The sequence below is a fragment of the Cnephaeus nilssonii genome, assembly GCF_951640355.1.
Source record: "Cnephaeus nilssonii genome assembly, chromosome: 8".
Taxonomy (NCBI): Eukaryota; Metazoa; Chordata; class Mammalia; order Chiroptera; family Vespertilionidae; genus Cnephaeus; species Cnephaeus nilssonii.
The window spans coordinates 18,038,408-18,053,647 of NC_137079.1; the positions used below are offsets into that span (position 1 = coordinate 18,038,408).

At 35.8% G+C, this 15,240-nt stretch overlaps 1 protein-coding gene across 4 annotated transcripts in view; it reads left to right on the forward strand.

Moving 5' to 3' along the window:
* The window catches only part of WRN (WRN RecQ like helicase), a 120,276-nt gene that overhangs the window by 64,209 nt on the left and 40,827 nt on the right, over positions 1-15,240 (forward strand). For all 4 annotated transcript variants that reach the window (XR_013813901.1, XM_079779549.1, XM_079779550.1 and 1 more), the window contains 5 exons: positions 308-495; positions 3,547-3,721; positions 8,834-9,015; positions 12,647-12,748; positions 13,036-13,128. Coding sequence is in view for 3 of the 4 variants with exons in the window: in XM_079779549.1 (XP_079635675.1) it covers positions 308-495; positions 3,547-3,721; positions 8,834-9,015; positions 12,647-12,748; positions 13,036-13,128 (740 nt within the window). In the remaining variant the exon portion in view is untranslated. The remainder of the gene's footprint in view (positions 1-307; positions 496-3,546; positions 3,722-8,833; positions 9,016-12,646; positions 12,749-13,035; positions 13,129-15,240) is intronic.

Here is a 15,240-nt window from a genome sequence, read left to right on the forward strand (position 1 = left end):
AAAAAAATGAAGAAGTAGATAGCTAGTAAGAAGCCTTAATTTAATAAGGCAAGGTAGACTACATTTTGAAATCTAATGGATTTAGTATATTATTTAAATGACTCATGATTTTTAAAAAAGTAAATGTATTTTAGAGGCCGAGAAACACATAAGTAGAAAGTTTCTTCTCAAAAAAAGTTAATTTGAAAGTTGCATTTTAAACACTATTTTTTCTGTTATTGTTTCACAGTGTCTTTGTAAAAAGTCAGTACAATTTTTAGGAATTAATGAGCTCTCTCCTTTTTGAAAAATTGATGAACTTCATCAGGTTCCAATAGTTGCTCTCACTGCTACTGCAAGTTCCTCTATCCGGGAAGACATTGTCCGTTGCTTAAACCTGAAGAATCCTCAGATTACTTGTACCGGTTTTGATAGACCAAACTTGTTTTTAGAAGTTGGACGAAAAACTGGAAACATCCTTCAGGATCTGAAGCAATTTCTTGTCCAAAAAACAAGGTGAGGATTTCATGGTTGATAAATTTTGGTAACTGTTTTTTGTGGAGTTTTTTTGAAAAAATTATTTTATTTTTCTACTATTTCTTTCTAATGTGTATTTAACCTACTTCAAATTCTACTTACTGTTGGTTCAAGTCCAAGTGTGGCATTATAGGATCAAGATAGTGACTGAGATAAAGTCAATTTTTGAAGTAAGAAGTGAATTCTTCTAATATTTTTATACTTCAGGCTCTTGCTTGAACAGGATATACACTTTTTTAAATGATTTTTTATATGTTTTTATTGATTTTAGAGAGAGAGGAAGGAAGGCGGGGGAAGAGAGAGAGAGAGAAACATCGATTGGCTGCCTTCACCCCCTGTTTTGGGATTGAGCCTGCTACCCAGCCATGTGCCCTGACCAGGAATTGAACCCTCAACCTCCTGGTGCATGGGACCATGTTCAACCAACTGAGCCACAGTTGGACATACACTCTTAATAATTGACAAGTAAACACAGAAACAAATGAGTCTCATATCTGAATTTAATCTATTTCACTAATTATATGACAAACTTGAGTTTTAGGGAATTTTTTAAAGTCATCTTATAATAAACACTTTTGAGACTATGTCATGTGCCAAGTACTATCCTAGGCACTTTATGTGAGTGATCTTCCTCCTCCTCAGTGTTCCTTGTTGCATTCTCTACACAATTTTCAGATTTGTCATCCGAAAGTATATCCCCAAATCTTGGTGTTCTTTTCTGGTGGCTCCCTCTTGCCTGTGGACTAAAGACTAGACTCCTTAGCCTAACATTCAAGCCCATCCAAGATTTTGATATTTAATGTGACAGTGGTTTTTCTGAAAGCAAATTAAGTAGGATTTTGTACTTCATTTTCAGTCCTCCAAGAAGGGTAATTGTAGCAGGGAACCATTGGGAGTCAGAATGATTTCTATAGATCTTAGGCAAATAGAAGCTTTCCTTTTAATGAGCAGTGAGATGAAGGGTATGAAAACTTCAAAGTATTGCTTTTTATTTCCATTTTCTTTCCTTCATTTAATTCAGCCATTTTTAAAAGTCAGTATTCACATTTTTTCTATTCATGATACATTTAAATTAGATAGCTAAGCCTCTCCCACCTCTCTACTTTAATGGAAGATAGATTTTTCCCCCTTAGGAAATTGTAAGGGAATAACAGCCATTATTAAATACTTGGCAAAGTAATGAATCCTTTTGTATTAGAAATTTTTACTCTTATTTTTTCTGCTGTATAAGTTCAAATTTTTATATATTCTACTTACTAAAAATTTAAAAAATGACACATAGTATTAATTTGAACAATATAGATACATATAAATTCAAAAGTACTTGTCTTTTAATCTCGTTTCTTAGTTGTAATCACCATGGATATTTTGTCATTCAGCTTTATAAACTTTTCTATGTCTGTACTGTGCAGATATGCACTTCTAGTTTTCATTGTTGTTAAATTTATGCAGTAGTTTCACAGTCGATCCATTTTTTACTGTTTTTGTTCCTTTAAGTATCTGCTATCTTTTCATATGTTGTGTTTTCTTAAATTAGGGTCTTAATGTATAGGATATTACAATATCCACATTTTGGCAAACAATTTTTTTTCTTAAAAATGTTTAAGTGAGATTTTTGCACATTAAAAATAATTTGTAGAAGTAATAATTTGTATTTTATCTCCATGAAGTTATCTATTATGAGTTTTTGATATGGAAGCCCCATTTGGTCACTATTAAAAATTTCTTTGAGTAGATTATTCAGTAATACTTTGTAATTACTCACTAATTTCCCCTCCTCTATTTATGTTTTTATTTTGCCATAGTCCTTCTTGAAGGTTTTATGTACATTTAAATGTTTTAAAAATATTTTTATTGATTTTAGAGAGGAAGGGAGAGGGAGAGAGATAGAAACATCAATGATGAGAGAGAACCATTGACTGGTTGCCTTCTGCATGCCCCCTACTGGGGATTGAGCGTTCAACCCGGGCATGTGACCTGACTGGGAATGGAACCATGACCTCCTGGTTCATAGGTTGATGCTCAACCACCGAGCCACACTGGTCGGGCTACATTTAGTTTTTTAATGTTAGTAGTTTATAGTTGAATATTATAATAATGAACATTTAGATTATTTTCCACTATTATACTTTTGCTGTGAATATTTATGTATATGTATCTTTTAGCCAAGGTGTAAATAAATTTGTAAAATAGGTTACTAAACTTGAAATTGTGTCAAAGGATATATGTATTAGAAATTAAATAACCTTTCCTAAATCTAAAATAGAACATTCTTTTTATATTCATTAAGTCATCATAAATGAATGTATTTATGGAAGTGAATGTATTTATGGAAATGAATATATTAAGGAATTAAATAAGGTCTATGGAAATCATTATTTACACTTTTAGTAAATAAGCACAGGTTTTTAAAACAGACCTTCTAATAAATGTTGTCTATGACAGTCATAGTTTCAAGATTACTAGTAAATACTTCTTTGAACTATAAAAAATGATCTCTTAATATTACAAGAAAGCTTTTGCTTTTTCTGTAAACATAGAAACTCAATTTTATGGTCATAACAGAATAAGAATAATGTATTATACATTTATATTTACTCTCCTATGTAAATATTTACTTACCTTATGTAAATGAAGACTAATTGTTAAACTAGTACTTTGTATTTCCAAAAGTATGGAAATGGCATTTCCAATAGTTTCTAAGTTTTTATCAAGGCTTCTGCTTAAATAAATAAACTTGTCTCTGGTTTTAATTTGGACAAAAACTGAGTCAAAGGTGTTTAGGGTTTAACATAATTCATTTCCACATTTGACCCACCATAATGTTTTAGATTTTTATGTAGTTAAATATATCATTGTTTTCTTTATGCTTTCTCCTTTAAGTCTTTTACTAAAAGGAAAATTAAATTAAAATGTAAAATTTAATTAAAATGAAATTAAAAAGTTAAAAAGGGAAAATTAAATAAGATAAAATTTAAACTGGTCTGAATCATGCATATATATATTTTTTCTTATGTTCTTTTTCTTTAGTTATGCCTGGGAATTTGAAGGTCCAACTATCATCTATTGTCCTTCCAGGAAAATGACAGAACAAGTTACAGTTGAACTTAAGAAACTGAACGTAGCCTGTGGAACATACCATGCAGGCATGAATACTAGTTCAAGGAAAGAGGTTCATCATAAGTTCATGAGAGATGAAATTCAGGTGAAGATCGATCATCATTACTCTCTATCCTCCATATTCCTCTGTTTACCAAATCTTTATTGAATGCCTTCTTTGCATTGAGCATAAAACAGCTCTAATAAAGGGAATCAGAGTTTAATGTGGGAGGTAGCTATGTGAACAAATTATTGCAGACTAGTACATAGTGCTTAGGTGCACAGAGGAGGGAAGGCTAGCTGTTTAGGTAGGTTAAGTAATGGGGATGGTCCACCCAGGAAGAAGCAATTTGAGTAGAGCCAGAACAAATGAATAGAAGTTTGTCAAGTGTGCAAGGCCAGTAGGTGAAGAGGGAAAAGGAATTGGTTATAGAATTCCAGGAAGGAGGGCTAGCATGTGCAAAGCCCTGTGAAATGAGAGTGCAGGAAATTGTAAATAGTTCGGAATGGTTGGAGAGAAAGAGTGTGGAGTAGGAATGGCTTAAAGGTACAAAGGCAAGGAGGAACTGTTAGAGACTTAGAGCTGTTAGAGACTGAGGAAAGTTGAGTGGTGGGTTGGTTGGCCAGGTGATAGAGGACCTTACAACTTGTAAAGAGGCAGGCTGGGATTGGTGTGAAGTGTCTCTCCATTGTCCGGACTACTTTAGCCTTATAATTTTTTATTTAAATGAAATTTTATATTATAGGTAAGGCAGGTTAAAGTAGAATAATTCTTATTAAAGTTGTTGTGAGGGAGAAAGGGGTCCAAGAGCCTCCTTATCTCTAAGTCGGTCCTGTGGGTGTCTTATAATCCCCAGAGCTCCACAGAATGGAGTTTGAACACCATCTATTCTGTGTTTCTGTGCAAGATAATATAATTACAGAAACACTAGTGGCCCGGTGCACAAAATTCGTGCATGGGGGGGGGGGGTTGTCCCTCAGCCCGGCCTGCACCCTCTCCAATATGGAACCCCTCGAAGGATGTCCTACTGCCGGTTTATAGGGATCGGGCCTAAACTGGCAGTCGGACATCCCTCTCGCAATCCGGGACTGCTGGCTCCTAACTGCTCACCTGCCTGCCTGCCTGATTGCCCCTAACCACTCTGCCTGCCGGCCTACTCGCCCCCAACTGCCTCCCGCTGCCAGCCTGCTTGCCCCCAACTGCCCCCCCCGCCAGCCTGATCACCCCCAACTGCCCCCCTCCCAGCCTGCTCGCCCCCAACTGCCCCCCCTGCTGGCCTGCTCATTCCAAACTGCTCCCCCTCCCCGCTGTCCTGATCACCCCCAACGGACTCTCACTGACGGCCTGCTTGCTTCCAACTGGCCCCCCTGCTGGTTTGCTCACCCCAAACTGCCCCACTCCGCAGGCCTGATCACCCCAAACACCCCCTCCCCCCCACCAGCCTGATCACCCACAACTGCTGTCCCATCCTGGCCTGATCACCCACAACTGCCCTCCTCTCTTGGCCTCTAACCTCCTCTACCTCGGCCCCGCCACCATGGCTTTGTCCAGAAGAATTTCCAGAAGGTCTCCTGGAAGGTCTCCCAGTCTAATTACCATATTACCCTTTTATTAGTATTGATAGAGGCCTGGTGCACGGGTGCGGGCCAGCTGGTTTGCCCTAAAGGGTGTCCCGGATGAGGTTGGGGGTTCCCTTGGGGCGTGGGGTGGCCTGGACGAGGGCCCTGTGGTGGTTTGCAGGGCGGCCATGCTCCCATGGGGTGAGGGTCACCGCTGGGGGTGTGTGGCCAGCCTGGGTGAGGGGCTGAGGGCTGTTTTCAAGCTGGCCACACCCCCTTCAGGGTGGGGGTTCCCGCTGGGGTGCCTGGCCAGCCTGGGTGAGGGGCTGATGGCTGTTTGCAGGCTGGCCACGCCCCCAGCGGGGACTCTTACTCCATGTGGGCGTGGCCATCCTGGGTGAGGGGCTGAGGGCCGTTTTCAGGCTGGCCACGCCCCCTGGTGACCCAGGCCCCCAGCCACTCTTTGAGCGGAGGCCAGGGCAGGCGGGAAGCTTGGCTTCCTCTGTCGCCGGGGGCAGCCCAAGACTCCTGCTCCCTCCAGCTCCATAGCCACTGCCATCTTTGTTGGGTTAATTTGCATACTTGCTCCTGATTGGGTGGTGGGCATAGCGGAGGGACGGTCAATTTGCATGTTTCTCTTTTATTAGTGTAGATGAGACAGGCAGCACTAAGTAGGTTTGATTTGAAGGAGAAAAACGGAAGAGAGGAAGGGTATCCATGAAGTTACTGTGAAGTGCTACAGTGGTTGCAGTTATATAATAATTTCAAACTGTAATGATTGGAATCCTGGTTCCATACAAAATATTTGGAAAGATTTAAATTTAAGCCACGTTAGTAGGTTTAAATAAACAACATCCTGTCAACATTATATTCACAGTCACTATAAGCCTGTGGGCCAGTCTTCCTCTCTATCCAGCTCCCCCTATTATATATAGTTGTTAACTACCCCAAAGCAATATTGTTCAAACAACTTACCTCATGTCTGGTGTGTGTGCACTCCCTATAAAATTCACTATGATCCTGAGATCATGCTCTTTCTTCCTCTTTTCAGAGATATGAACAGCTATCACAACTACCTAGGAATAGAGATTTAGAGATTTAATCCACATTCACAAATGCTTATACTTTTATTTTATTATCTCAGGAGCTTGAAAATTGTCAGATAAAATGTATTAACTGGCTCTGGCTGGTTTGGCTCAGTGAATAGAGCATCGGCCTGTGTACTGAAGGGTCCCGGGTTCGATTCTAGTCAAAGGTACATGCCCCGATTGCAGGCTCAGTCCCCAGTTGGGGGGCATACAGGAGGCAGCCGATCAGTGATGCTCTCTTATCATTGGTGTTTCTCTCTCTCTCACCCTCTCCCTCACTGAAATAAATAAAAATATATATTTTAAAATGTATTAGCTGCTGCTTACTGAATCTTTACAATCAGTGTTTGAGCCATTAACTGACCAATGATTTCATCTATTATGGTGTATTACTCATTGTTCATTTAGGTAAAAATATCTCCTAAGAGACATGAGAGAGTACAAACTTTATCTACATATAGTTTGTTGTGGTGGAAGACTTGTTGGATGCATCTGGGCTTTCTGCCAATATACAGCTTCATTGAAACATTGCTCTTAAATATGGCTTTAAAAGCCTCACAGCAATCACCAATTAGACCTAATGCTAGAAGGGTATATGTATGTATGTGCTGTTACATTTATGGCAGGATGTCACAAGTTTTTATCCACATTATGAAGATTAATAGATTAATGTTGATTGTGTCACCTGCGGCGGACATTAGGGTTTCTCTTGTGTCTGACAACTGGCCATTGTACTCCTTCTTTGCCATTATAAAGAATTCTAAAGTTTCACATATGAAGTGAGAGTTCTCACACACCTTCTAAAGGGGATGAAAATACATTTCCTCATCTATATAAAATAGTTTGATGCTTTTGGTATTGACTATTTGCCATTGAGTATTTATTGAGTGCCTATTGAATGCGTACGTATACAGAATTCTCAATATTCACAATCCTGTCTTTTTACAGTTGCTTTATACTTTAGTATGAGCCTAAAAGTAGAGTTCATCTTCCCGGCTCACTTCCCTGGCTCTTAATGTATTGGACTGAGTGATGCTTAAAATCTTAGTATTTTCTGTTTTATAATTGTAGAAAAACTTTTTTTCTTTCTGATTATTCATAACCAGATCTAACCACCTTTGGATGTAGTTTGCATTTTTAGTCTATGATCATTCATTTTTACTTTTAATTCTAACTTTTAGTTTTATGTCCTTTTGTATTTTATTTGTGCTTTCAAGATGGCTTGAATTTCTTATCTTTCTGAAATGAGGTTGTGAATTAATTATTTGATAAAATATCTTTATTTACACCTGAGAGAATAGGTTGGTCTCATCTAAGATTAGTATCATATGATGAAAATTAAATCTTAAAAGTTCTCTACACACACACACACACACACACACACACACACAAATGAACTATGTGAGATGATGAATGTGTTAAGTAACCTTATTATAATCATTTAACAATAGGTATGTATATCAAACTATCACATTATACATCTTAAACTTATACAATGTTATATGTCAATTATATCTCAATAAAGCTGGAAAAATTGAATAAGACATAACATTTAAAAAATAAAACTAGAATGATGTTGCTTATTTACACTTAAATTTACCAAAATTGCCTAGTCTTAATCACTCAAAGCTTTTTCTTAACATATTTCCATACCTATATTTATTTTTCTCTCACCTTTTTTGTTCAGCATTTTCTTTTTATTTCTTCCTTTTTATTTGCTAATGTTGGTCCATATTAACACATTTTTAAAGGCATTTTAATTTTTATCAGTTATGCATGTACATTAGAACTAAATAGGTCTACAGTTCTACAATGAAAAGCATCAGCCCCTCATTCCTTCTATGTATTTCTAACCTCATTTCCTACTAATATTAGCATAAAAAATTTTGATTAGTCAATATATATTCAAATATGCTTATATACATAATTATTTCTCTGTAAATTGTTTTTATTGCTAAGCCATGTAGTATATTATAGTTACTTTTCTTACGTAACTTCCTGTATTAATACTTTTTAAAATCTTTATTTAGTTTTTTGTGTTCTTGTCATTAATTATTCCCTTAAATTTCTCCAATTATGTAAATATTCATACTAAAGTGTATTAGCTGTTCTTCCAGTTTTATCCTTTTAAAGATGCAGAGATAAATTCATGTTTTATTTTACCATTTTTAATGAGTCACTTCCTTTCATCTTAGAACAGTGTTAGAAAATATTATGATACTATGCAATCAGGTAAGGACTTTTGAAACTTCATAATAACACAAAAGTCTCATTTAATATAATAAGTATTTTAAGATCCTCTTTTGTGACTTGTACTTATTGCTAAAGAGAAAAACCACTTTTAATTTTTATAGAGAGGAAACAGAAGTTCTATTTTATGCTCACTAATCCTTAATCTGTAAATTGGGTAGGTAATCTTTTAATCTGTAAGTGATTGGTTAAAATCATATTACGTTCAGTTTTACGCCAAGGACTTTAGCTAATGAACTAATTATTCTTATTAAAAGGTAAAAATGTAAGATTTTAGTTCTGCTAAATGTTTGTCAAACTATGTTGTTATTTATTCTCAGTGTGTCATAGCTACCATAGCTTTTGGAATGGGCATTAATAAAGCGGACGTTCGCAAAGTTATCCATTATGGTGCGCCTAAGGAAATGGAATCTTATTACCAGGAGATAGGAAGAGCTGGCCGGGATGGACTTCAAAGTTCTTGTCACCTACTCTGGACTCCAGCAGACATTTGCTTAAATAGGTAAAAACATGTATTGCTTTCACACTTGCAGATTTCTTTTCTTTCTTTCCATATAAGCTTTGAAAGCATTTGAAGCAGCACCAAAAATTTCAAGTAATGTACTTAAGTGCATTTAAAAAGAAACAGAGGACATCTAAGAACATTTGTGGTAAGTGCTGCCACCCAGAGGAGATGACCTATTTTAGCCAGACCTTACTTAGTCTGAAGAATGAACTAAATCAGGACTCTACAGGGAATGTAATGTAACACAGATCTCATGTAATAATTTCCTAATATTGTGCACCGATGAGCTGTTTATTTTTCCTTGGGCGCTCTCAAGTTTTGATTTGTCTTTAGCCACAGTTATTTCAGAAACCATTAATTTCGTTATTGTTTTTTTCATCCCATGGCGCTCATTCCAAATGACTTCTGCTCATCCCTATTTGGATATCTTTACTATTTGTTTCCTTTGTCAATTCCGTGAGAGCATGCCAGCTGCCCTTGAAAGCGTGTGATAATCAGGTTGTTCTTTACTGACTGTCATGAAAAGAATTTAAGTGTTTAGTGTTTAAATACAGGAAAACCATTCTATGTAAATACTAAACAGCTATTTTGTTGGTACTTAAGTTCTGTGAAATTTATATTGGAAAGGAAAACTTCACCTTGCAAAATTTTTCAGGGCAGGGTTTAGCAACTGATTCTCTCATCCATGGGGGAGAAAATTTTAGGAAAAAAACTTCTATGTAGTAATTGATGGGCCTGCCAAGATGAAGAATTTTCAAAATGCACCTCCAGGTAGCTGGATAAATTGAGCTCTTGAATGGACATATTATCCCATTTTATTAACATTATGAGAATGCCCATCCAATACAGTTTTAATTTATTCAGCATTTAACAGTGCTCCCCTTTTAGTGCCCACTATGTTCCAAGCAGTAAGCTTCCTGATGGGGATACGGTGATAAATAAAAGCAGATATGGTACCTGTTTTCATAGAGCTTACAGTGTAATAGGAATGGCAGATCCTAATCACAGAATCATATAACTATAGATACATAGGGTACTTTTTCTTTTCTTTTTCTGTTTGAACATTTCAATAATCAGAGGGTTTTTTTAAAGGATCATGCAAATATGTGTAAAATTACAATTACGTTAAGTGCCATGAAGGAAAGTTGCATTGAGTAGTGAGTATATAATGGGGTGTGTGTTTACAAGTTGAAAAGGCCAGGAAAGCCCTCCTTCAGGAAGTGATAGGGTAGATTGAGATCTGAAAGAAGAATTAAGGATTAATTAGGTATAAAAATGTTTGCTATAAATGTTAAGCTCTTCCTTTTACTAGTAAGAGTAGTCAGGAGCTTTGGTTGCTTAACATAGAATCAATAAAACTATCCTCTTAAACAGGACAATTACTATTTCCCATTTGACACTAGTGTCCATGTAAAGGTTTTTATATACTGATTTAAAATTAAATGGGATAGGACACAGCTCTGCATGCTACTAGTAAGTTTGGGATTGTATCTAACGGTTCTTATTTTATTAGGATATTATGCTGAAGGTGCCGGAGACTTAGCCTGAGTTCTGCTTTGTAGCTTTGCAGGCTTACCAATAGAGATAGCTCCTGTTTTTCTGGGTTTCCAAAGATACTTTAAATGGTTTTTGTTTTTTATTTTCATTGAGATTTAACAGGAAGTAACAGAGATTTGTAATCAGATAGTGGTCTTTAGGGTAGATGGTTGTTCTTTGCATCCACCCTAAGGGAAATAAAACTAGGGTTAATCAGACAAAGCAAAAAGTTTTCGAATAAATGAAGTTGCTGGTTCTCAACTGAAAAAGTCACTGTAATTCACAAAATGTTTAGAATCCTATGAGAGAAGAAACTTGTCCAGCCATTATAGTAAATGTGTAATTTTATATTTCTTATTGAAGAAGCCATACCATTGGCAAAGTCTCAGTGTCTGCATTTGCTATTATTTTAAACAAACCCAATAGTTACTATGTATTGTAACTTTTAAGGAAATAATTTGCAAATTAATCTCAATTCTTCCACTGGCTCTGATTCCTATTTATGGTATTGTTTTGTAGAAATTTTCTTTTTTTTAACTTGTTTTTATTTTGTAGGATTTTGTATTTTACATATTGTAATAGTCCCAAAAGAAAAAGTATTTATTTGATGTGATGTTAGAGACTCGTAATTTTATTTTCTAAAATTTGTTATTGACACTGAGAAGGCCAGGAAAGTCCTGAGAAGACACTGAGAAGATTAAATGTAGATCATCTGAACCAAATGTAAGAGTGAATCTAGTTCTTAGAGTGTAGGCATTTTTCTTTGTTCTTTCTGAGAAGGAGGTAAGCTGAGTAAACTAAAGCAAAAAGGACTAATTTTTAGCCCATGATCTAGGAAGAATGAGATTAGATGCTAATCTAGGAATGAGAGTCAACAGTTGGAAGAGACTTTTAGGAAATTACAGGCATACCTTGTTTTATTGCACTTTGCTTCATTGCTCTTCACAGAGGTTGCTTCTTTTACAAAACTGAAAGCAAGACCCTCCCCCAGCAAAAATATTATGACATGTTTTATTGTGATACTTGCTCTATTGAGGTGGCCTGGAACTGACCTGCGATATCTCCAACGTATGCCTGTATATGGAAGGGTGGTTAGTGGTGTCAAATGATAAGAATGTTTTTGAATAAGACATCATTTGTGTGTTCAGACTTCGCAGAAATCAGTTAAATGGATTCCCTGCTGGTGTCATCCTTGAGAGTTGTACAGAGGTATTATTATCAGTCAGAAGTTTGGATAGTCGAAATATGAGTGAGTGAGGTCTGTTTAGATGACGATCAGTATTATCACCTAGATCTTATAGGTAAATCATTGTTTTCTTTTGAAATATCCAAAACATATTCAACTCAAACTTCTGTTTATTCTTGGAAAAATTTCTTGGAAAGATGTGCAATATATTTAGGAGATTGTCGTCATCTGATATCTGCTATTTGTAGAATGTCTTCACAGAAGACTGGAAGAAACAGTCAGGATGAGTTATAGCCACATTGCCTTAAAAACAAACATGTCTTTGGAGTTATTAACCATTTAAAATAAATTTAATACTATAGAAAACACATCAGTTTTAGTTGTTTGAGGAAGGAACTTAATTCCGATATTTTACTGGTGTCTCATAATAATGCCCTGTAATACAAAGAGAAATCCTCTGAAGAGCTAAAAGGGATCTAATTTCATGTTTGGGTCATGAGCCTCTTTTAGTATTCCTTACATAGCTGCTTTAGTTTCTCCTGTAAATAAGTGAAAAAATAACTTTTAACTGGGAAAAGGTGAAAATTCATGTATAGTAGGAGGATTACCCAAAAGCATGTAGCATATAAATCAAAATGAAAAACTTTAGGGTTTATAAAAAATTTTCAAAGCTAGCTAAAAATTGATGCTTGGACACAGGTAGAATTCTTTCAAAAATAATTTTCATAAAAAATCAGAAAAATGCTTCTTGTGAGGGGCATTGACTGGCAGGGGGCACATAACTTTCTGGAATGATAGAAGTGGTCTTTGTCTTGAAAGGGGTGTGGAGTGATAAAATAAATAACTAAAAAGTAACAAAATCACTAATGCAATTTTACATATTCCTGTGATATTTTTAATTGACAGGCACCGCCTTAATGAGATACATAATGAAAAGTTTCGATTATACAAATTAAAGATGATGGCAAAGATGGAAAAATATCTCCATTCCAGCAGATGTAGGCGACAGTATGTATTATTTATTTTATATCAGTTAATTACATAGACTTATGGGTGGTGCTCTTTTAAGAAAAAACTTTGCAAAATGATTAAAAGTATTAAGAAAGAATATTTTGATGGTGTTGAATATGTGCTGAATTTTTAAGGCAACTTTCTTTTTGCCTCAGTAAACTGAAGCCAAATAATGAGGTCCCAGGTGAATCATTTAATGATGATTTCACCTCATTATTTTCAGCAATGAATTTAACATATATGTTTTTGTTCTTTTATTTAATTTTAAATCTTCTCTTGGGTAGACTCATCTTGTCTCATTTTGAAGACAAACAACTACGAAAGGCCTCATTGGGTATTATGGGAACTGAAAAATGCTGTGATAATTGCAAATTCAGGTAAAGATTTCTTCTTCTAGATGAACATTCTAAAAGTCTGTTTCTCTTTCTTTGCAAATAATTTTTAATTGAATTTTTGTTAATAACTATATGTATTATAGTTATTTATATATTTTTATTTTTAAATGTATTTTTATTTATTTCAGAAGGCGGAAAGGAGAGGGAGAGAGAGAGAGAAACATCAATGAGTTAGAAACTTCATTTGGCTGCCTCCTTCACCGCCCCCTACTGGGGATTGATCCTGAAACCCCGGGCATGTGCCCTGACCAGGATTTGAACTGGCAACTTCTTGGTGCATGGGTTGATGTTCAACCACAAGCCACACCAGCCGGGCATGTATTATAGTTTTTTAAAACAAAATAAAAAAAGATATTTAAATAGATGATAAAGCAAACAATATTAGAGTATTTTGCTTTATAAATAGACAAACCAATAAAGTGGAAGACCTAAATCTAAACATAGCAACAGTTACATTAAATGTAAATGGTCCAAAACACCATTTAAAGCCTGACATTCTTAGAATTGGTTTAAAAATGTGACCCAACTAAAAACATTATCAGAGGTAAATAAGGATATTACCTGATGATAAAAGGGTCAATCTACCAATGTATCAGTCAGGGTTCTTCAGAGAAACACACACAAACACCCACACATAGAGAATTTAAGGAATTGGCGTACGCAGTTGTCGGGGTTGGCAAGCTGGCAGGCTGGAAAGTTGGACAGGATTTCTATGTTAACAGTCTTGAATCACAATTCCTTGTTTTCCAGCAAAACTCAATTTTGCCCTCTAAGATCTTCATCTGATTGGATGAAGTGACTTCAACCTCTTCTCTAGGTAATTAATAGAACTAGTAGACAAAATCAGTAAGAAGATAGGAGAAATAAACAGGAGAAGATAGGAGAAATGAACAGGACTGCCAACAGACTGACTCTAAATAACTTCTATAGAACCCTCCACCCGACAGCAGCAGATACACATTTTTTTCAGGTGCCATTGGAACATTCACAAACACACGCCATTTTCAGGGTCAAAAAACCATAACAAATTTAGATTATAAAATATATGGCATGTAGTTAAAGCAATCCTGAGAAGGAAATTTAGAGCATTAAATACATAGAATAAAAGTTTCCAATCAGTAATTAAGCTTCCATCTTAAGAAGCAAATAAGAGCAAAGGAAGCTAAAAGGAAGGAAATAAGAAAGATAAGTATAAGTCAATGAAATAGAAAACAGGAAAACAATTGAGAAAACCAATGAACTCCAAAGCTCTTTCTTTGAAAATGTCAATAAAATTGGTAAACACTTCTAACAAAAAAACAGGAGACGCAGATTATCAATATAAGGAATGAAAGGAATTTCGCTAAAGACCCAACAGACATAAAGAATAATAAGGAAACACTGTGCGTAACTCAGTGCACGAGATGAGATGGAGTAATTCCTGATAACCTCAAGCTAATGAAACCCACAGTGAAATAGATAACCTGAACAATCATGCCGCTGTTAAAGAAATTGGATCTTTGTTTAAAAAGACCTCTGAAAATAAATTTCCTAGCCCAAATGGTTTGAACAGCAAATTATCAACATTTATAAGAAGAAATAATGCCATTTCTGCAGTATGGTTCTGTTTATATGATATTCTCCTAAACATAAGGCTATACTATTGGGATGAAGAAAAGATCAGTGGTTGTCAGAGGTTTTAGGAAGGGGAAGGTATGATTACAAAGGAATGGCATAGCCTTGACCGGTTTGGCTCAGTGGATAGAGCGTCGGCCTGCAGACTGAGGGGTCCCAGGTTCGATTCCAGTCAAGGGCATGTACTTTGTATGTCCCCAGTGGGAGGTGTGCAGGAGGCAGCTGATCGATGTTTCTTTCCCATCGATGTTTCTAACTCTCTATTCCTCTCCCTCGCTGTAAAAAATCAATAAAATATATATTTTTAAAAAATATTAAAAAAACAAACAAACAAAGGAATGGCATAAAGGAGTATTTTAAAACAATGAATTATGTCCTGATTATGGTGGTAACAGTTGTGGGGGGTGGTTAGATGAGTCTATGCATTTGACTCTATGGATGTGTTTAAATTTGTAAAACTTTACACACACCCAGACATAC